This window comes from Macaca thibetana, chromosome 15, assembly GCF_024542745.1.
Source record: "Macaca thibetana thibetana isolate TM-01 chromosome 15, ASM2454274v1, whole genome shotgun sequence".
Classification (NCBI taxonomy): domain Eukaryota; kingdom Metazoa; phylum Chordata; class Mammalia; order Primates; family Cercopithecidae; genus Macaca; species Macaca thibetana.
Window position 1 is genome coordinate 77,513,092 of NC_065592.1, and position 21,793 is coordinate 77,534,884.

Below are 21,793 nucleotides of genomic sequence, written 5' to 3' on the forward strand. Positions count from 1 at the left end.
GAGACTGTGATATGAAAGTTAATTTTTACACCTTTATGTATATACATTTAGTATTTATATATGTTAATGGGATGTTGCTAAAATTAGATCCCACCAAGAGGCACAAGAAAAATATGTTGAAATTAATATTGTTCATGTTTCCACCTCTTTTGATTAATGTAAAATATTATAATTTATTTAATTATTTGGAGGAAAATTTGAAAGTCCATCTGCTGCTATATAAGTAAAAGTTTGGCCTAGTTTATATAATTAATAGAAAGTTAAGAATTAATTTAAGAATTGTGAGTGCTTTTATTTATTTATTCTTGGCTTGGCATGTTTATGAATTTGGTGTAAGAGAATGCTTTTTCTAAGAGGATAAATATGTTTAGCTCTCCAAAATAATTTTACCTTCTTATTCTTTTGCTTCTGTGTTACCAATGGCCATGTGTTTGATTTTAAAATTTTAATTTATTTATATGAATTAGTTACACATTCTTAAGTTGCACGTTCAAAAGATACAAGAAAGTGCATGAGTCTCTCTCACCTGTTTCCCAATTCTCATCCTTAGAGGCAACCAATATTACCACGTTCTCTCTTATCTTTTTTAAAAATTATTATTATTATTATTTTTATTATTTTGAGACAGAGTCTCACTCTGTCACCCAGGCTGGAGTTGAGTGGCGTGATCTCGGCTCACTGCAACCTCCGCCTCCCGTGTTCAAGAGATTCTCCCACCTCAGCCTCCCTTGTAGCTGGGATTACAGGTGTCCACCACCATGCTCGGCTAGTTTTTTGTATTTTTAATAGAGACAGTGTTTCACCATGTTGGTCAGGCTGGTCTCAAACTCCTGACCTCAGGTGATCTGCCCACCCCAGCCTCCCAAAATGCTGGGATTATAGGCATGAGCCACCATGCCCTGCCACCAAGTTTTTTAAGTATTATTCTAGCAATATTCTAGCAGGATATGCAAGCAGAATATATATTTTTTCACTCCCTCTCTTTTTCATTTTTTTTACACAAATGGTAAGAAAAATGCCACATCTTATGTCTTGGAGACTTTTTGTTTCATATTAGTATATGAAGGACTTCCTTATATTTAAGGGAAATGATTATGTTAGAAGGAGCTGAATTGCCCATCTATCTTACCGGAGGAAAAAATGTTGAAATAATATTAGATTATTGGTTATGACTACATTGAGACAGAAAAGCAATATAGTTACATGAGATGAACACTTCTAATTATCATATATGAAGATACGCTTAGAAGAAATTTTAAGTTAGAAGTATGCATAAATTATGCATAAATCACAGTTCTTATTTTATGTGAAAAACAGTAATTTTTATTTAAAATAATTTACTAAGTTTTACAGTTAGCCTCAATATATTTTTTTAAAAAACTCTGTCCACTTATTTTGGCAGAAACATGTATCACCATTATGATCTTAGCTTTTTCTGTTTTCCTGTGTCCCTTTTCCCCTGGGCCAACTCAGTCCCTCAAATGAAACTCCTCAGACAGAGTACCATGAACCGTCTGCTTCCTACACTAAACCATAAATTGACTGAAGGATATGGGCCTCATTTTCAAAGCATTTAATAAAATGGGGCTTTGAATGACTTGTAGTCTCCATCACTTCATCTGTATTCCATTCAGCTGTCAGTCAGTTCCACACTGCTCCAGCCTCGAAGCTGATAAGATCTAGAGGCAGTAATTTTACCATTAGAGCTGTAAGACATTCCACTCCTAGAAATCTTGATAAACTAGCAGGTTAAGACAAAGAGAATGACAGGGTCCTTCATTCTTTCCTGAGCATAGCCAGTGAATTACTCTGAATTTTAAAGCAAAATATAATGAATTATTTTATTTTTTAGCTACTTCATATTTGAAACAGCATTTCAGAACACAGGTGTATGGGTAACATGCCAGAAAAAGCTAGGTTCTTTGTCATACAAGATCTAGATAAGCAAAGTTTAATGATGCTCAAAAATTGTACTTATAAATATTAAAGTAACCTATATCTCAGGCAACCTCTTAAATATCTTTTGCTTGATCCTTCCTTAGGTCTACATGTCAAGTTTTACGTTAAGTTACTAGTTTGAAACCAGCATAATTTTTAAAGTAAAAAGTTCTACCAACTTAATGCTTCACTTATAAAGATTAGATAATCCAGATAAAATATGAAATGCTTTGGTGCAGATTAAAATATTAATTAAAATATTAATATCATAGTCTATGAGTGACATATGAGTCAATATTAGACTCAAAAAGTTTCAATACTGCCTCTTCTACTGGTCCATGTGTTTAATTTAAAGGGAAAAAATACGACACAGTGCCTATGACCAATTGTCAGTTCTCTGAGAGAGAATTTCACCATGTTCCTGTGCATATTAGTTCATCCCCCAAAGTCTGTGATTTGATTACCACTTTCTCAGTACACATAACTCCAGTTGTTGTGTTTATTGGCCACAGAATTATCTGGTTTCCTTTAAACTCTAGTTACAGCATTTGATTGTAACTATTGGTGTTAGTAAATTCCATGACATAGGAGTTTTGTAATCTAACTAAGGACTTAGAAATAATTTTATATATACACTTCCAATTTACTAAGTGTAAGTTTGAGTGACTTTTTCATCTGTCTCATAAGAACGGAAGATGTGATATTTAATTGTGCTTTTAAAATTATAGGAAAGATGCAGTTAGGCCAAAAAAAGGAAATGTGAAAATCAAAGGGAGGTAAAGATGTCAGAACTTGCAGATGATATTATTGTGTACTTGATAAAAATCATAGAGAATGAAATTAAAAACTATAACAACTAATAAGACATTTTAGTAAGGTGGCAGTACAATTTTTTTTTTCTTTCGAGAGAGAGTGTCACCCTGTCACCCAGGCTGGAGTGCAGTGGCACAATCTCAACTCACTGCAACCTCCACCTCCTGGGTTCAAGCGATTCTCCTGCCTCAGCCTCCCTAGTAGCTGGAATTACAGGCACCCGCCACCAAACCCAGCTAATCTTTTGTATTTTTAGTGGAGACAGGGTTTCATCATGTTGGCTGGGTTAGTCTTGAACTCCTGACCTCAAGTGATCCACCTGCCTCGGCCTCCCAAAGTGCTGGAATTACAGGCCTGAACCACCGTGCCCGGCCACAAAATTAATACACAAAGAAATCAATAGCTTTTCTAGATAGTTAGAAAATGTAATAGAAACAAAGATCTCATAATAAAAACAAAAAATACCTGGCAACAAACTAATAATAAGTGTGCAAGATCCAGTTGCTGAATAAGAAATACTTAAAGTTCCCCAGGGACACAAAGGGAAACTTGAATAACTGGAAAGGCATGCCATATTCTTGGATAAGAAATTTCAGTATTAAACATTTAATCTCCCTAAGTTAACATAAAATGTTGCAACATAATGTCAGTCATAATGCCAGTAGATTTTTTGACAAGAAAGGCTGTTCATGTAAATAAACTTGCAAGAATTGTATAGAAAATTTTGTAAAAATTAAAGTAATGAGGGATGGGGTAGAGGGAAACAACCTATCAGATATTACAATGTATATAAAATTATAATAATTAAAACAATTGTCTAGGCGCATGAATAGACTGGTAAATGAAAGACTAGAGACCAAGTAGGCCAAATGCGTGCAGGAATATTGTATATAATAAAGGAGGCATTGCCTGTGAGTTGAGAAGTCATGGATTATAAGTAAATGATATTTGAAACAACTGAATATTTTATAAAAGAAAATTAGATTGGTTCATATATTAGTCTTTATGTCAAAATTAATTTCACTTGGATAGAAAAATGTGTTTTATTATTAGAGTGGGAAGCATAATATAAAATCCAGAAGCTATAAGGAAAATATTAATAGACTCAGTTATATAATGGTGAAAACATTCTGCTGAGAAAACCACAGTAAACAAAGGCAATGGTGAAACAACAAACTGGCATAAAGTTTTGAGGTATTATACTCAAAGGACTAATTTTTTAAATATATAGACCACTCTTACAAATCCATCAGAAAAAAATAACGAAAATGGAGCAAATACAAGAACAGGCAGTCCAATGAAAAGGAAGTGAAAAAATAAACTACAAAGAAATACCACCTTTCATCCCATACAAGCAATGTGGAAGAGGTTGGTAAGCCTTGCTAAGTGTGTAAGGAAACAGATACTCTCAATCATGATTGATGGGAATCTAAATTGGCACAAAATTGGAGAGCAATGTGGAAATTTTTTATCAAAATTAAAAATACACATATCCTTTGACTCAGTGAGTGTGCTTCCAGGAATTTATCATACTGATAATACTCTTATGTATATGAAATGCTACATAAAAACTATATTTGTGGTAGACTTATTTGTAATAGAAAAAGATTGGGGTCGGACATGGTGTTTCACGTGTGCAATCCCAGCACTTTGGGAGCCTGAGGTGGGTGGATCACCCGAGGTTAGGAGTTCGAGACCAGCCTGACCAACATGGTGAAACCCATCTCTACTAAAAGTACAAAAATTAGCTGGGTTTGGTGGCAGGCACTTGTAATCCCAGCTACTTGGGAGGCTGAGGCAGGAGAATCACTTGAACCCAGGAGGCGGAGGTTGCAGTGGGCCAAGATCGTGCCATTGCACTCCAGCCTGGGCGACAGAGACTCTGTCTCAAAAAAGAAAAAGATTGGAAACCACCTTATCCATTAGCAGGGAAATATGTAAATAAATGTTAGTACTTTTATCTCTTAAGTGGAATTACATATAGCCCCTAGATAATGAGGCAGTATATATGTGTATGTGTATGTGTGTGTATATATATATGCTATGTAGCATGCTTATATATGTTTATATAGGCAGTATGTGTGTGTGTGTGTATATATATGCACACACACGTATATGCACATTTATATGAAAAAAATCTCCAAATCATATTGTTGAGTGACAAAGCAAAGAGTAGTGTATGTGTGTAAATAGAAACACATATTGCTATGTGCATAATATAAGGTATCCTAATTTTTTGTTGGGGGGGTGGTGGTGGGACAGAGTCTTGCTGTGTCACCTAGGCTGGAGCGCAGTGGTTTGATCTCGGCTCACTGCAACCTCTGACTCCCAGGTTCAAGTGATTCTCCTGCCTCATCCTCCCAAGTAGCTGGGATTACAGGCACGCGCCACCACACCCGGCTAGTTTTTGTATTTTTTGATAGAGATGGGGTTTCCCTGTTTTGGCCAGGCTGGTCTCAAATTCCTGGCCTCAAGTGATCCGCCTGCCTCGCCTTCCCAAAGTGCTGGGATTACAGGCGTGAGCCACCACGCCCAGCCATCCTAAAGATATCTTTAGGAAGGATACTTGAAGAATAAAAGGTGGGAGACATGTGAATATATTATCTATTAAAAAAAAAGTCATTTGTTATTTTTTAAAATTTTGGACAAGCTGTTAATGATTATACGTTATATGTATTTGGTCATATTCCCCAAATGCATGTAGATAAAACAAATCCTTTATGTGCCCAGTATTAATATTGTCTGTGAGGTGTCACAGTTCACATTAAACCCTGATCCTAGGTTTCAGATAAAGTCCTCATTTATTAGACAGTTGAAAGTTTAAACATTGAAAGTTGGCATTAAATTTAGTAGAAATTTTTAGAGCCATTCTTATTGTTCAATATTTTGGAGTGGAAGTTGATGTTTGTATCTGTATTTATGTATTGAGAATCTGGGTTTTTCTTTTTAGTCACTGACTTTCTCAAACATTTATTGAGGTATTACTGTTGACCAGGCACTGTGCTTCTATGAATTTGAAGACTTACAGTATGGGCTAATGGAGCTAGTTCCTGCACTGAAAGGTACCTAATCCTGCAAGGCAAAAATAGAAATTCACAAATACCCTCCAGACTTCTTTTTAGGCTTAGTTTCAACTACTTTCTTTCCACATTATTTTTTAAATCACAAATGTTAATACGTTATCAATTGATTAATTTTAGATTTATCAAAATTGTACTTACCTTCTGATAATATTGCTTATATAAGTTCAAAATTGCCTAAAGATTGGGTAGGATTGGATAGCAAGAGAGTGAAAGAGAAGCATGAATGCAAATAATACTTAAGATTGCAGAATCACCCTTTAAGTAGAGTTAACTAGCACCATTGTGGGAATGCCCGTTACCAACCTACTTATATTCCCTTAAGTAGTCATTGCAGTCTGACTCTGGCAATGAAAAAAAAAAAGATCATGTTTCAGTGCACCTGTTTTCAAACTTGAGTGTGCATCCTCTGGAGCACTGATAAAACGCATCACTGGATCTCACCGCAATGACTTTCGATTCAGTCAGTGTGGGCAAGGACCCCATAATTTGCATTTCCAACAAGTGCCTGGGGGATACTGAAAATACTGGTCCAAGACCACACTTTAAGAAAGCCTGTTTTAGTGATTATGGAGACTAACTACAAAGTGAAAGTGTTCTTAGTACTCAGAATAAACTGCAAAAGGCAGGGACCATTTGAAAATGTAAGATGGAGTTTAAATCCAGTATTTAATTATAACCCAACAAATTTCTGAGGGGTAATTCCAACTCCAAACTGCTTTTGTACTTCCTGTCTCATAAAGTAGTTTTATCATCACAGACTCTTAGGCTTCTAGTGAGGGTGGAGGAATCTGGGCTCCATAGAATAATCAAAGAAGTCCAAAAAGACAATCTTGATTTCAACCCAGCATCCCAGCATCAGCCAAATGTTCTCAGAACACATTCAATTTATACAGGTTTCTTATGCAACCATTTTTTCCCCCTTATGAAAATGTTCAGAATAACTTCAGGTTACAACTTTGGCACAAAATTGCCAAAATTTCAGGTTGAAAGCATAATAACTTAATTTTTTTCTCTAGATGTCATAAAATTATCAGTGAATAGAAAGGAAAAGATTTCATGTATTTGAACATTTATAAAACAGACAAGATTTTGTCTTTACTAGCTACTTTCTGGTTCGAGAGGATGTGAAAAATAAAGCTGGCTAGATTTGCTTTCTGGATTTTTTTTTTTTTTTTAATTGAGGATTAAAAGAACAGCCTATCCTCAATCTCTTCAGTTAAGCTACTTCTTGACATTGCTGTGGAAGTAATGTATTTACATATTGTTTGAATATACAACTTAAAGAACGGTATCATAGCTAGAACCTTAGCTTGATTGGTGGTGTTTCTGTATATATCTGCCAGGTCTGCTGAGCTCAAGGAACACTCTGGAGATCCTTAGAAGGAAGTATTCATTGACTAGACGGGAACTGATACTGTTTCAACTGCTTATTACAGGGTATTTGAAGTTTTAAAGCCACAAACTACAATGAGAAATACCTTTACACTGTGGCCCAATACTCACTCATATGCACATACATATATTCATGAGTGCACATCTACATACATGTACATACATGTACGTATATACATATGACTGAAACTGAAGTTTCATGAAGCAATACTTATCCATACTGTGTGCAGTTAACTCTGATTATTTTCTACTCTATTCAGTTAATTTTTTAGGAATGCTGGTCAGTACCTACATTATTGATTCTGTAACCCACTAATTAGTTGCACCTTACATTCTGAAAAACACTGCTTTGGGCAAATGAAAGAGGAGGTTAGAGCATTTACAATACATGTATGAAAGGCCTGGGGACAGAGTCTCCATTGTAGGGGTTTGTTTTGTTTGGCATTTTTTGGGGAGGTGGGGTGGGGGGGTCGGGGGCAGAGTCTTGCTCTCTTGCCCTGGCTGGCTTGCAGTGGTGCAATCTTGGCTCACTGGAACCTCTGCCTCCCAGAGTCAGGCAATTGCCTCAGCCTCCCGAGTAGCTGGGATAGCAGGCGCCCACTACCACTCCCAGCTAATTTGTTGTATTTTTAGTAGAGACGGGGTTTTGCCATGTTGGCCAGGCTGGTCTTGAACTCCTAACCTCAGGTGATCCACCTGCCTTTGCCTCCCAAAGTGCTGGGATTACAGGTGAGAGCCACCGCGCCCGGCCTTGTTTGGCATTTCTAACAGGTACCCAAATGATTTTGATACTGCTGGTTCAGGATCACAATTTGAAGAACCGCAATTTTAGTGATTATAGAGACTAAATGCAAAAGGAAAGTGTTCTTTTGTTGTTCCTGGTTGAATGGCTTCCTGTAGGATGTACCCTCCTCTTCACACACACCAGGAGGCTGTCATTTCACACAGGTGTGAGTGGTGGCTACATGCTGATGCCAGCCATCACAATTATCTTTTCTAAACATAAGTCTCCAAGTAGAAATGTTTCTATCTTACCTGATCTCAAGACGCAAACCAGGTAGAAATGTTTTTGTCTTACCTGATTTCAGATACAAACAAAATTTAAAGTCCTAAAGATCAGAAGAGAAATTACCCAGAAGGAAATTCCTGGTTTTAAGTGTATCCTCTTCATTAAGTTTCTCTAAATAATTTGCTGTTTTCACAAGAAAACAGAAATGCTATGTCTCTGAGAAAGCACTCACTGATGAGGTTAACAGAGTAACCTGTATTAACAAGAAAATGCAATTGTTATACATTAGGTAACTGTTTTTATGATTAAAATTTAACTATCTAGTTAAAACTTTTTGTTGCCTAGTAACTTCATCATTTTAAGTCATTTTTGAGTAATGCTTATCAATCATATTTAAATTTTTCCAGTTAGAAAGTCAATTGTTAACAGTAAATCATTTAGCAAATTTTGGTTTTATAAACCACTCACTCCTCAGAAGATAATTTCATTACAACAATTTGAAATATTTATACTTTATTTATATTCATGTTATATTTGTATATGATGGCAATGATGTTGAATTTAAGCATGATAAATCTTGGATTTCAACTTCATAGTTAATACCCAAGAAAGTCTACATATCTCAAGAAAATCTGTCAATCCCACATAGCCTCAGGTTTCTAATCCGTTAAAAAGGAGATAATATTCCTTACCTTTCCTATTTTACAAAGTTGTTGTGAAGATAAAATGAGAATTAATATGGAAAGCCTTTATAATTCATAAAGCATTGTACTATTCCATTTTCAAATCACTTTAACAGTTCTAGGAAAGAAAGTTTCTACCATGAAACCAATTTTAATTACAGTGATAGTTGAATATATCAATCTTGACCTTTAATCTTTTAACAAAAGATTAAAAAGCCATTTCAGAGTCGAGAGAACATGCCTTGACCTATAAAGACAATAAATAAGATGATATAATTGTTCTTTTTCTTCCTGCCTTATTAGCATATAATGGAATGACAGGTTGATATTTACATTAAGAGAGAGTTCTAATTGTCCATATATATGATACTCTGTTTGGGACGTTGCATAGGTGTGTATGTAACCAACATGTCCAAGGGAGCCTCTTTTGGTTCCATGTAAATCATAGAAAAGACTCAACACCTCTTCCCATTTTGCTACATTTCAAACTGAGGTTTACCTTTTTGGCATTATCAACTGCCCCTAAATGATCCCTGTGCTCCAGCCAGTCTTGATTACTTGTACTAGAAGTATCTGCACGTGGCATCGGTTTTACTGAAGATTTTGTAGGGGAAAGCACTGTTTAGCATCACACCCTCCAAAAGATGGTCACACAAAGCCTCTTTGTACCACCTTGTTCTCCCCACTCTGTGCTTTTATTCTGCCACTGATCCTCCACCTTCAGTCTTTCCAGGTCTGGGATCATTCTCTCTCCTCTAAATCTCTCAAAATCTCTCAATGTTTCAGTGAACACTTAAACCTGAGAGCAACTCTGCAAAACAAAGAGCCATCCTATGAGAAGGACTCTCCTTTAGAAGGCAATGAGGACTTATAATAGGGAAAATGTGTTCCCTTATAATAGAAAAAATGCATTCCCTTATAATAGGGAAAATGTGTTTTTTCTTTTCTATTACATTTTTCTTTTTCACAATATGTATTGCCTTTGAAAAAATATAATATTGATGCCTTCTTTGAGCATGGGAAGAGAACACAAGCACAGCGTTTACTGGACATCATTTGACCCTCTCCTCCCCTCCCCCATCCTCTTTTCCCCCTGGCTTAGGTTAAGACTTTTCCCCAAAATCTCTTTTTTGATGCTAATTTTTGGACAGATGTGGCATAAGCCTCAGGGTGGCTCAGCATAAGCCTCAGGGTGGCTCTTGAATACTTGGAGACTGTCTGCCTGTCCCTCATTCCAACAAGGCAGCATTAGCATCTTGGTGATTGGAGTTGTTTTCAGCCTGAGTTTTAGGCCACGGATTTATTGCACTGTCTCTGTCCCCAGGAGATAGGTGCCCTGTACCCTACAGGTTCTTCCTAGAAGGGTTGCTGTATCTTTGTTGGAGCTCCACTAAACTTGATATTTTTTCTCCCTGGGTGTGAAATACGACATCTCCCTTGCCCTTTCTGAATTCCTAATCCTAATTCCTGAGAAATAATGGAACTTCCCTTCACTGCTGTAGTCTGTCACAAAATACCCATGCTTGATGTACTCAAAAGAAATAATATTCTCTGCCATACAGTATCTGCATTTTTGTTTTCTTGAATCTACCCAACAAGAACAAAGGCCAGGTGAGTGCTTGTGTGGTCATATTTTTGTCACATTTGTGACCATGCCACTTTCTATACTGGAAGCAAATTAATTGGTATACTCTCTAGCTTTCCAGGCTTAGTGTGGAGATCATTTTGCTCAAATAAAGGCAACTCCTGGGATTGTGTCTTTCAAGGATTCAAAGTTTGGTTAGGGGAGCTTACTCACAAATATATTTACTGTAACTCTCCAATTCCTCTCTGGTGCTCCAGATATTTTCTCATAGCAACCCATACACCTTCCTCTCTTTCTTCACTCAGTTGAACTCATTCACAGCAAAAGTCATGGCATGGGGGTGGGTCGTCTCTATACCCTCTGATGAAATCTAATTTACTCTGAATAGGCTTCATTGTAAATCACTCTCTCAGCAAGTTAATCCAACCAGGTTTGATTTTTCTATTTATGTTCCATAGCACTTTGTCGTATGACACATTGCGAAGAGATCTTTTCATCTTCCTGGTAGTATGTGATCAGAAATCTGACATGTAAATTGGCATGTAATGTGGAAGTTCTTCACACTGCCTGAACTTTTCACTCTTCAACCTTTGCCAGGCTTTGAGACCACATATAATTCCTAAGGCTGGGAAACTTTTCATTGTCCTTTATCACTTTTCTGCCCCAGAGATCAGTCACTCGGACATTTCAGCAGTCTGTCTAAAGGCAGTGCTGAAACCCCCTCTTCATCTTCTGAAAATATGTCTGGCTTCCAGTAGCACTGAATGGAGGGTTCCCATCTTTGGCTGAGAACCAACAATGGCTCACCCCACCATTTGATCTTAACAGGAGTTGCCATAGCCTCTTATCTGATTGTGAGGCAATAGTCCAGGACCCTCATGAACCAGTCTTAATTCCCAAGCACTATGTATCCTAACATTAGATAATCATAGGGAGGAGGTGTACACTATTAGTGACTCAGTCCCAGAGTCATTTAATAGATTACATATAGACAGTGTGTCTTAGTTCAGAGAATTGATTTTTCTAATATCCATAGTCTAAAGGTTTATAAGTTTAAAGAAAAAAATGGAGAATGTTTACCATCCCCATTTTTAATGGAAAAAAGGAACTTTTTAATATTAAAAAAAAATTGGTTCTGTACCATTAAGTAAAAAAAGGCAGAAGAACATTTTTAAAAATTGAAAGAATCTAAGAGGAAAAAGAGAGGAAGGTGCAATGCTCAAGAAGAGAGATATCACTGAGGCTTTGAATTCGTCTAACTTAGGTTGTCACAAGGCCTCTTGTTAATGTGATTACAGTACTTTGCACTACAGTTGAAATTTCAATAACAAAATGATCTGTATTCTTAGAATAAAGACTATGCAGCAGAGAAATGAGCAGGAAAAACATTTTATAATCTATTCATGTCAATGTGTTTGATACGTGTATTTGAAATGTTCTAATCACATAGTGATGAAATAAAGGCCATTGTGTTCATTTCAAGTAAAAATACGGCACTATCAAGCCTTCTCCCTTAGACTCCCACCGTTAGAGCTATAATTTGAAAATATTTGTATTCATCCCTTTCATTCTCACTGCAGTGCTATCACCATTTTCTCACCTCAATCCTGGACTATTATCATAGCTTCCAAGTTGGTTTTCCTGTCTAGATTCTCTCCTATCCTACATTATATCCCAAATTATTAATAATATATGAAGTAATGCCAGATTAATTCCGTTTCTCAAGACTTTTTAACAATGGCCCACATCCTGTATAATTGAACACTCCTAGCCATGAAATTGCAGTCTGTACATATTTACCTATCCTTAAAGGAACGTTATCATTCAGCCAATTGTATTAGTTCATTTTCATGCTGCTGAAAAAGACATACACGAGACTGGGCAATTTACAAAGGAAAGAGGTTTAATGTATAACTCACAGTACAACATGGCTGGGGAAGCCTCACAATCATGGCAGAAGGCGAGGAAGAGCAAGTCACATCTTATGTGGATGGTGGCAGACAAAAAGAGAGCTCGTGCAGAGAAACTCCGATTTTTAAAACCATGAGATCTCGTGAGATCCATTCATTATCAGGAGAACAGCACGGGAAAGACCCGCCCTCATGATGCTGTCATCTCCCACTGGGTCCCTCCCACAACACATGGGAATTATGGGAACTACAAGATTAGATTTGTGGAGGGACACAGAGCCAAATCATATCACCAATCTTACCCTTCCTTGAACCTACATTATGCAATCTTACCTTGTTTGCTTTGCCTAAAATGTTCACTAACCTGCCCCTATCAGAATGCCTGGTATTATTTGTCAATTTTCTACTAAAGAACCACCTTACCCATGCTCTGTCAAACTGTAACAGCAAGAAGTAATATCCCTTCCTTCCAGTAGTATTCAGTTATTTAATTCATTCAGTTTGCCTTTAATCACTTACGTATTTTTGAAACTCTGCTAGTTTAACGAATTTCCCACTATAAGCAGCACACACCGTAGTTATACTGGAAGAGGAGTAGTTGGTTGATTTTATTCTTATACTTTAAAAAAAGCTTGAATTTTAATCACTTTTAAATTCTAGCTACCTGGTAACGTAATCATTTTCATTGCATGAAGCTATGGGGATATAATATCTTTGTTGAGGTTAGGAGCATTTCCTCAGATGATATATGAGAATATCGCATTGAACATTTGGGCCAGTAATCTTCTGGATCAGTGAGCCTACTTTTAAGCAAATGTTCCATCGGTGTTAACTGATCATCATTTCCTGTCTTAAATATGACAGTCATGAGTATTATGGTGAAACATCATTTAGTGTTAATATATATTTCTATTTAGCAGAATTTATAAATTTTTCCTAAGGAATGAACTTAACTTTTTAAGTGATCCACAATAAACTGGAAGCATGTGATCTCACCAGTCCACTTTGGGATTAGTATTTTGGGTGTCAAATGCTGATGTGTGCCATCTTTTTCTTGAGATTGGTAAACTCTCAGAAGACTGAACAAATATTTACTTAAATATCTAATCTACAATAATGGAAAATTTAACAAATCAATTTAATCTTTGAAGAGACTGGTAGAAACTTATCCTAATTCACTAACATTTTATCTAGCATCTAGCTAATTTGCACACTATCCCTCTGTCCCTCTATCCAACTCTTCCCCATATGCATAAAACTACCCCCTTGAAACTATGATAAACCCAAATCATGGGCGAATTCATAGGAGTGACATTAGTAATCCATTTGGAATCATGCAGCTAGTTAATCCTTCATATCTTTGTAATTTCAAAATTCCAACTCATTATTACTCTTCTTCCCCATTTCTGCATTATTCCTCTTGCCTCTTCCTCACCCTCACTTTCCCGCCATTGTCATAATATATTCCTGTGAGTGATAGTCTCTTCCCTTATTGTTGTCCCAGAAGCTTCTATTCAATCCACAAGCATTTATTGGGCACACTTTCCTCTTACCTATTTTAACTTTACTACCAACATGGCCCATTATACCTAGCAAAACCCATCTCCTGGCTTTATCTGAAAATTAGCATTTTTCATATATCCCTACACTTTCCTCAAAACCTTCATGACATCGCTTTTTCCCTAATTCCCACATACATTATCTACTTCCAACCTATTTTTTTCAGCCTCACTCATACCGCTCCCATATATATATGAAATGTATATTTATAGCTCATGCCCTACAAACTAGGTTTTTTGCCATTTCCCAATTATGGACACACCCTGTGCTTTTTTGACTCCTGGCTCTATTAAGTCGATTCTTCCTAAATTTCCCTTTTACCCCCTGAATACTTCCATCTTTTAATACTTGGGTTTTGAATTCAGAGAGTCAATAAACTAAGAAAATAAATATGAATTTTGTAGGTGTTCTTACATACATTTTTTTTTAAGTAGAGAGTTCACAGTTTTCATTACATCTTCAAAAGGGTTAAAGGCCCCTCAAAAGTTAAAGACTACTACTCTTATTTTCTTCCACCTTCCTGAACTATACTTGTATTTTTGTTACAAAGAGTCTTGTTTGGTGTATTAGTCCATTCTCATGCTGCTGATAAAGACATATCTGAGAGTGGGTAATTTATAAAGAAAGAGAGGTTTAATGGACTCACAGTTCCACGTGTCTGGGGAGACCTCACAGTCATGGCAGAAGGCAAAAGGCACATCTTACATGGCAGCAGGCAAGACAGAATGAGAGCCAAGCAAAAGGGGAAACCCTTTATAAAGCCATCAGATCTCGTGAGACTTACTACCATAAGAACAGTGTTGGGGAAACTACCCCCATGATTCAGTTACCTACCTCTGGCTCCCTCCCACAACATGTTAGAATTATGGGAGCTACAATTCAAGATGAGATTCGGCTGGGGACACAGACAAACCATAAAATCTGGGTAATTATGCATTTATTCATATATATGACTATATACCCTATCTCTCTTACTGGATTGTAATGTCTATTGAATTATGAAAAATTTTTGTAATCATGATCTTTTGCACACAACTTTATAAATGACAGTCACCCAGTTACTATGTACTTAAAAAAACTGTTCTTTTAAAAATGTAATCAGGGCTGTGATCCTTTCATGAGATTGGAATTCCCTTCAATATATTTTTTAAATGAATATAATAAATGTTAATTTTTTGTATGCATCTCAGAAGTTCTTATCAGTGAGATGGTAACTAAATGACCTGGTTATCCCATTGGACTAATTAATAAGCCTTAAAGAATTCATGAGTATTTGGAAGCCGGTGGGTTTCCAAGTAGGCTCTAACATGCATGCTAAGACTGGTGTCTTCCTTGTAGAAAAACTCAGTCTTTGTTTCTTGATTGTCCTATCATTCCATGTTTCTGCCTTTCCATTCCCCGGGCTCCACAAATTCAGCACAGGCCTAAGTCGGTTAGGCAGAAGATTCCTAAAGCCAAAAGAAATACCCCTTTTGTTACCTATATTACAAAGTGACACAAAGAAGAACCAAAATTCTGAAGGTCCAAAGCATTCTGGAATGTCAGTGTATCCATTCCTGGGGAATCCAGTTTCACCCACATATTTCCTTGCTCCTTTCCAAAGTTCTTAAAAAACTGGCCAGAAATGAGAAGGCCGTTTCCTAAAAGCCTGGACTTCTAAGGAATCATCTGGAAATCTAGGACCCCACCATAAAATAACAGCTTCAATAACAGAAGCAGATCTCTGATTTTTTTTCCCCCAGAAAAAGAAGTGCTGGTTTATCCAACTGAAAGGTGCTTATTAACGAACTGAGAGCATGAACTTCTTCTTTAGTGTTGCTCAGCAATTACATATCTGGTAATTTACCTTTCATTTAAAATTATAATATCAAAAGTTACAGATCATCTTATTTTTATTTGCTAGACTGAAATCTTACCTCAAATTCTCCACACTCAAACTTTAAAGAAAATATAAGTATAATGGCAAATTAGGGTTTTGAGCAAATTCTTCCTATAAGTGAATTATAGTCATATGAATCCTTTGACTTGTTTTCTGCTCTGTTTTCTCTTTGAAAACAAAGCACTTATTGATCATGTTTTAAGAGATGTTATACCAAAGTCCTTTATAGTTTCACAGTTTAATGTTTTGGCAAAATGTTTGTTTATTCATTACATTTACATTACTCTTTCTGTAATATATCTGTTTTCATTTGTGCAGTATCACTATTTTCAAGTATAGTGATAAACTGCATTAACATCCATTCTGGCAGAGAATGTTTTAGAAGCCAGTTTACTTAATTTTGTTGTCTAAAAAAAGTTAGCAGTAGGATAAATTGTATTATATCTTCCTATGAATTAATTTAATATCTAATTTTAAGAATTTTTTAATGATTTCTTAATCTAACATATGCTTTTCAGTATTACATTTTATTAACTCCAGGGAAGAATTAGCAATGTGGGAAAACAATGTAAAATAAAATTAAAGCTATTAATTCCTAAGTTGTTTAGAAGAAAATTAGATTTAATGTTGATATAATTGATACTGAATATTCTGTGTATAAAGTGTTTTACCATAAAGAAATTGGCAACTTGGTAGACAATTAAGACTTTGCAATGGATATTACTGCATTATTTTTCTTTGGGGGGTGGCAGTATGTTAAAATTTCAAATCTTTTTCGATTTCCATAGCCAAAGTATAAGACAGTTAACTATGTTTTAAAGCTCTAAATATTTTTATAACTGCTTATACTGAATTGTTGATGTAATCAGACTGTTAAAAATAATGAAATCAATTTTCTCTCTTAAATTGCACGGTGTGATTTTTTTTCTTTTGAATTTAGCTAATATTGTTAGTATAGCTCAGTGTCCAAATACAGGGTGTTCAGTACCTGTTTTTAATGGAACTTGCAATACTTCCAGGAGTTGAAAGATAGATAACTTTAAATATGAGGTTATTAAGAGTATATCACATTTATCAGTAACAGCTGGTATTTAATAATTTCTCATGCTATGCTGAGATTTCATGGAATAAAGCTGTTTCTGTGGTTGTCCCTTCTCTTTGTTGGCTCTGAATTATTTTCTCTTCTACATTCCATTTCTGCTGTCATTTCTAATATTTCTGCCTTACCACTATATCCTAAAATATAATGTAGGGATCAGCACTACTTCTTCATATTTGGTCGTACTAATCACCCCCTACTTCCATATTTTAATACGGGATTAATGGAGGAATGTATAGATTTAGTAACTTTTGGACATTAATGAAAGAATCTTGTTCATTTGCATTAAAATATTAATGCATATTAAACTCAAAATCCGCAGTATGATTTTCCTTTCATGACAGAATAGCACTAATATTAAATACTCTTTAGGTGGGAGACTATTTAGAAAGAGAATGGTTACTATCCCACATCCTGAACTATGTAAGTCAAGAATGTTTATTCATAAGGAGAAAAATCCACCGGGGTTCCTGCTCCTCAGGTCTCCATTCTGATAATTATGGAATGTTCAAAAAAGGTTTACTTTGTGAATGGGCTTATTATTAGTGTGCATATTTTTATTTTATTCTCTGGAGGGTGGGGAAGAAGTGGGGGGAAACACATTAAGTGATAGCTATTCATTAACAACCATTGAGGAAGAAGTTGAACTTTAAAGAATCTATCAGAAATTCTCTGGTCAGCCTTTTATTACTATCTTGTCTTGAGCCCTTTTTTTAATGACATCTATTATCAGATTGAAATGGCGATTGAGACGCTGCAAAAGTCTGACGGTCTGTCCACTCACAGAAGCTCTCTTCTCAACAGCCATGTAAGTTGCCTCTTCTTCATGTACACTAATCTCTTGCTTGTTCTGCATGTGTTGCTTGCCTCTAAATGCTTGTTTTATTTATTTACTTATTTATTTTGCTTCTTAACCTTCCTTTCTCAGCCCCTTATGATCTCTGTGTCATTTAATGGCTATTTTGTACAGTGAAATATCCAAAAACTAAGAGTCTCCAGTATAATGCCTTATTAGATTTCTGTACTCTTTGGGTACAGATACAATATTTTCAAGTTAGTAACAAGTTGCCGTGTATTTGTAAAAAGTAATAATAGTGATTTTCAATATTTAAAATGTTCTGGTTTGATATTTATTTACTATGAAGCAAATACTTGTAATCTGCATCCCTGTCAAACAGCCATGTCTACTTGCGTGACCGGTAATATTCTTTAAGTAGAAAAAAGATTATTAATGTCAAATCCAATGATAAACTGTTTGAAAATTATTTGTTTGCCAGTTAGACTATGTAAAGTGGGCAGTAGACAGCCCTATAGTTGAACTCAGGTCCTAAGACCTAAAGAGAAGTAAAAGTGAACCAAAAGAAAAAGGGAGACTGTCTACAAGCCATAAATTGCTAATAATTGAGATAAAACAATTACCATTACTATTTCCTGAAGCTGTTCCCTGTTATCAGATGCAGATATCACTATGACACTGGTAAGTGTAAGAAAGGTGATGATAGTTTTGTGAAATTATAAACATTTTTATCAACTGTTCACATTTGCGAAACCCATGAAAATGCTGAATAAAAATTTATTTTGTTAAGATGATTTCTGAATATATGGAAAAAAGTAAATAGACCCATGATTTAAATTTGTTTTAGATTGATTTTCTGCTAACTTAACACTAGTGACATTTTAGTAAGAATTAGAATTTCTCCCCCAACTGACAATTTGTTCTTAAATTTAGGGATAAAGTATTATGACTTCTTATTTCTTTTTCATATTTTGTAACTGAAAAGCTCGAAATTAGATCACCCAAATGAAACGATTTTTTTCAATGAACCTAAAACTTACTCGTAGAAAATGTTTTAACTGTGTTTTTTTAAATACTTGATTTTTGAAACATTTTCATTTTAAATCTTAAAATAGCACTAAATACCTCCTTATGTTCTTACACATTTGTTTTTAGATGGGGTATTTTATCTTGTGTCTTTTTTCAAAGGAAAGTATCATGGAAAACAAAACCACGTTAGCCAACTTGGAGAATGCCTATAATTTTGGCGAAAAATCATACATATAAACTTAAAGATAATAACATATATTCTGGCCCTTCCTTTTGAAACAGTTTAAGAAATATAAGTTTTTTCATTTCTGAAAATTGGTATTTAGTATGTCACTCTTTTATATTTCATAAGTATATTCCTGCTATGTTGGCATGTATCTGTGATTGTATTAAAGGCTGATTTCTTGTATACTACTAGGCTGCGTGTGTCGGGGGGGTGATGACCAACTTGTATTTATGCTTTGAAAATGGCAAATGAAATTGTTCTTCCTTTTAGTCAGAAATGTGCAAGGACATAAGAAAAAAAAAAAACCTGAAGTTTCTAGTTACCTGTTTCAGCTTTCAGACTTCCAAGTTGTGCTTTCGTATTCAACTTAGAGTTCATTTTTACTTGACATGTATAATTTAGTAAAATATGTTATGTTTAATTTTAAATTTAACTTCAGTTATTCATCTTAATATTTTTATGAACAATAATGGAGTATAAGAACATGTTTTTTATGTATTTTTAAGATGTATTTGTTGATTTGTTTGAAGCTTTTCAACTGTGTTAGAGATTTTTAAAAATTACTTTTCTCTATAGAATTCATGAAATAATGTTTAAGGTTAATAAATGTGTGAATTAAGCTACATAAACAATGACAAATGTTTATTACTCCATGGCTTCATTTTTTTTTATTACATAATATGTCTGATCTTCCATACTGTTAACAACTGCCGGAACACTTCAGTATGTGGAAAGAGTGGGAGCAAATGTTGATAGTGCAGTGATAATCTTTCTCCAGCTATCCTGATTCATTTTTATTACACCTCTGAGGCACAGTGAAGTTCATTCAAAATTATATTTATAGTCAAATATTTAGAAATACAAATGATTCTACGGATGGTTTATAAACAGTGGAGAAAGGATCAGTGCTTCTGCTGACTAATCAGTGAGGTTAGTTTCTTCCTAAACGCAGAAGAAGATCCGGTTGTCTTTTTCCTCCTTGGAAATTTGAGGATGCTTTTAATGTTTCTGAGATTTATCAAAACAGCTGGAATTTGCTAGTGCATGCATTCTGGTTGATAACTACTTGCTAAAGATATTTTACATTCTGTGAACCTAACTGGTGATTTTATGTTGCGTAGAATTTTTTCAGTGGAGAGATTGGGTTTTTTAAAAAAAGTGTTATTAATATTTTAAATGTCAGTAAACTATGCTACCTTTATTTCTCACTACATAGGGCATAATATAGAATTATTTGAGGTTTGTGGGATTCTGTAAGGTGAACATGAATTCCACTTTATGATGATTAGTTCCCTGATTTATCACTATCTCCACAGGATCAATTTTATTATGTAAAAAAAATGGGAGAAATTATTGATAATTTGCATCCCATATTTTTCCTGTTTCTAAAGAGGGGTGTTAATCATGACTTTTGAGGTGAAAAGTCTATTCTCATTCTATTTTGGAATATGGGTAAGCAAAGATTTCCTATTTTCTCTTTCTATATTTGCTTATTCACAGTAATTTTAAAAACTCTTATTAGGACTAAATAAGATAAATAATCCCCTCTCAGCAGAATCCAACTTGATTGCTTTGCTTTATACCTTTCCACACATTAGAAAATGGGGTGGGGTATTGAATTCTTATCCCATTTTCAACATATTCTTAAGAGAATTAACATGGTGGGAGTTATTTTAGTACCAGCATCTGTAATAGGCAGTTAGCAAATCTTTATTGTAAATGATAGTTCCAAGAAAGTAAGGATTTTTGTATGTTTTGTTCACCGGTGCATCCCTAGTGCCTAGAACGGTACCTAGTACATCATAGATACTCACTAAATATTTGCTGAATGAATTAAAAGAAACAATAAAAGGGATCAGGCCTTATGTTACCTTCATTATTTTAGGAATTCTAGGATGCCATTGCCAATCATGTATACATTTATTTGGAGACTCATATTCATTGTATTGTTTCCTTTGTTTTCAAGTTTGCTTCTAGTAGATGTATACGTGAACATTGTTGGTAAAGGGTGGTCTTGTTCTGGTATTCCATCTGAGCAAAGAATATATGGCCACTCTGTTATTTCTCTACAAGCAGCCTTCAGTTTAAGAGTAAATAACTCTTTTTTTCTCTAAACAATCTCATCTTTTAAAAAGTTCTTGCCAAGAGTGACATTGTTTGTCTCCTGGTATTTTAGAATGGTTCTTTGTATTTGGCTTTACAGAATTCTATTAGTCTGGTAATTTTTTATTTAAATATTTTTGTTTCTTATTTTTTTATATATGAAGATGCTATAGGTAAGTGATGTATAGTCTGCCTAAATCAAATTTGAATATCTAATTATTTTCATTGCAGACTTAAGATTTTTTTATACTTTTTCTTGGTGTTAATTAATACAAATTAGTATTTAATGGTTGTGGTGTGTTCACTTGTTTACGAACTACTTATTTTACATTGTGAATTTGAATTCAGAAATGTTGTTAATTGTCCCCAATAATCGCATAAAATTTAAGGTTGTACATTTCTTTAAAATTCCATTTAAAGTTTATGAAAAGCTCTAGCCATCTATTTTATGTATTTCTCACAATCTGGCAAATAATTACTTCATGTTGTTTGCTAGTTTTAGCTACCAAAATACATTCAGCTCAAAGCAAAACCTTGTTTTTTTACTCACTTTTCGTTGACTTTGCTGTATTGTAAATATAAGTTATTACAGAAATAAGGCCTGTCAAAATGCATATCATTAGTAAACTGAAATAAAAATGAATCCTGATGGGTAATAATCCATCTGGGAAAAAATGACAAATGTTAC

At 34.9% G+C, this 21,793-nt stretch overlaps 1 protein-coding gene across 14 annotated transcripts in view; it reads left to right on the forward strand.

Annotated features, from left to right (window-relative positions):
* The window catches only part of RFX3 (regulatory factor X3), a 311,425-nt gene that overhangs the window by 205,114 nt on the left and 84,518 nt on the right, over positions 1-21,793 (forward strand). For 13 of the 14 annotated variants that reach the window (XM_050762011.1, XM_050762008.1, XM_050762003.1 and 10 more), the window contains one exon: positions 17,685-17,759. The exons of the other annotated variant lie outside the window; for it this stretch is intronic. In XM_050762011.1, coding sequence (XP_050617968.1) covers positions 17,685-17,759 — 75 coding nt within the window. The remainder of the gene's footprint in view (positions 1-17,684; positions 17,760-21,793) is intronic. 14 annotated transcript variants of the gene reach the window in all.